This window comes from Anarrhichthys ocellatus, unplaced genomic scaffold (assembly GCF_004355925.1).
Source record: "Anarrhichthys ocellatus isolate YVR2014 unplaced genomic scaffold, GSC_Weel_1.0 scaffold10, whole genome shotgun sequence".
Taxonomy (NCBI): domain Eukaryota; kingdom Metazoa; phylum Chordata; class Actinopteri; order Perciformes; family Anarhichadidae; genus Anarrhichthys; species Anarrhichthys ocellatus.
Window position 1 is genome coordinate 2,482,603 of NW_022280040.1, and position 1,781 is coordinate 2,484,383.

At 47.6% G+C, this 1,781-nt stretch overlaps 1 protein-coding gene across 2 annotated transcripts in view; it reads right to left on the bottom strand.

Annotated features, from left to right (window-relative positions):
* zdhhc20b (zDHHC palmitoyltransferase 20b) overlaps window positions 1-1,781 on the bottom strand; it is a 6,346-nt gene that overhangs the window by 2,441 nt on the left and 2,124 nt on the right. Inside the window, exons 6-10 of one of the 2 annotated variants that reach the window (XM_031849874.1) lie at window positions 1,696-1,728; window positions 1,258-1,378; window positions 744-779; window positions 421-553; window positions 56-182 (exon numbers count right to left, since the gene is read on the bottom strand). In XM_031849874.1, coding sequence (XP_031705734.1) covers window positions 56-182; window positions 421-553; window positions 744-779; window positions 1,258-1,378; window positions 1,696-1,728 — 450 coding nt within the window. The remainder of the gene's footprint in view (window positions 1-55; window positions 183-420; window positions 554-743; window positions 780-1,257; window positions 1,379-1,695; window positions 1,729-1,781) is intronic. The other variant, XM_031849875.1, reaches the window with a different exon arrangement.

The window sequence follows — 1,781 nt, forward strand, 5'->3', positions numbered from 1 at the left end:
CCCCCCCCCCCCCCCCCCCCAAGATGACGATCACTTCTACATTTGTCTCCTTTACCTGGTGAAGATCGGCAGCAGCCAGTACTTCTTCTGGTCTCCAAAGACCTGAGCGATATTCTTCCGGAAACCAAGAGAGAAGCCGTTCTTATCCGAGCCCGTCCTAAAGACTGGTGCTCTGAACGCCTCTGCAGACACACGCATGGACAGAGAGGACAAACACACCGGCCACTAAACAACCAACAGGTGAACTTCCACTTGATGAGAAAGGAAAGGAACTTTGGGACAAATTGTCATTTTAAAAAGTGGAAATTAATTTTCTTGAACATCACAAATTTACAACTAAAACACTAATGAAACCTCTTAAAAAAAAAAAAAAAAACAGTAATAATTGTGTTGTATGCATGTGTTGCATGTGTTTGTTACCTATAGTGGACCTGTTCTTCCCGACAAGCCACAGGTGGTAGCTGAAGAGGGACAGAATACTGATGCAGAACATGGCCGCCACAAAAAAGAGAAACAAGACATGGAATTTGGCTTGAGTGTCTGGCAGCTCATTCTGGGGGAAGAGACGGGAGAAAAGGAGAGCGAGATGCGAATCAGTGACGCGTTCACGCGGAGGATATTTACGGCGAGAAAGGAAATGAGAGGGGTCTCACGTGAGCCACACCACTGCACGCACATCACGACAAAAAAACATGGCAACGATGGGGGGGGGGGGGGGGGGGGGGGGGCATAGCTGGGTTTACCTTTGGGCAGTTCTCTGCCGATTTCTTCCGGCAAAGCTTTAGTACAAACAGAAACGAGACTGGTTAGCAACACCAGAAGAGATCAGGTGGGAGGGAGGGAAAATCAGTAGGCAAATACAAGTCAGGGGGGGTGAAAAACAGAGAGTGGGTGAAGGCACAAAGTGCACCCAGAATTGAAAGAAGAAAAGGATGAAAGAGGAAGAGATGAGAGGAAATCAAAGTGGTACAGCAACAGAAAAAGGAAAAAGAGAGAAGGAGGTGTTTGCCACTGAATAAGTGGTGTGACTGATGATCACCGATAGCGGAGCAGAAGACAGAGAACAATGACCCAGTGTGTGAGAACCGGGGCTAACAGAGAGGGGTCAGAGGGGGAGAGTACAGGGAAAACAGCAGAGCGGTACAGCTCAGCACAGGGGAGGTCAGCACCACGCACAACCCACTCAGAGGATGCTCGCCCGGGCTTCGACATGCAAAAACCTGCATCCTCATTCACACTCAGCGCGCCATTACTCACTGTCCAGAACTTTATGAAATATTGCAGTACGGTGGCCGCGATGAACAGGCAGTACACCAGCGAGTAAGCCAGGAAGAGGATGAAATACTTGTAGTTGGAGAATCCGACGCAGTTGTTCACCCTAAAGAGACGCACAAATGCAGACAGGTCGGGGTTTGACATCGCTTCCTCCGGGTAGAAATCTTATCAACCTGAACTTTCAATTTTTTTTGATATAACAACCAGAGTAGAAGGCTCTGTGGCCTTCTTGTATATGGTTCGTCTAAGACTCGTAATACGGTATGTTTTGCCACCTTAACAAGACCAGAAAAGTGAAAGTAAAGGGATTTTAAACAGCTTGATGGCCATGTTGCAAATATGCTTGGCATGAGCTAAAATCAAAAATTGTGAGATGTCACAAAGTACGGTATATCTCTCTGTTTAACAGGTCTTACATACCAGGGACAATGGTGGTCCATCTTCAGCACACACCTGCCCCACACACACACACACACACACACACACACACACACACACACACACAC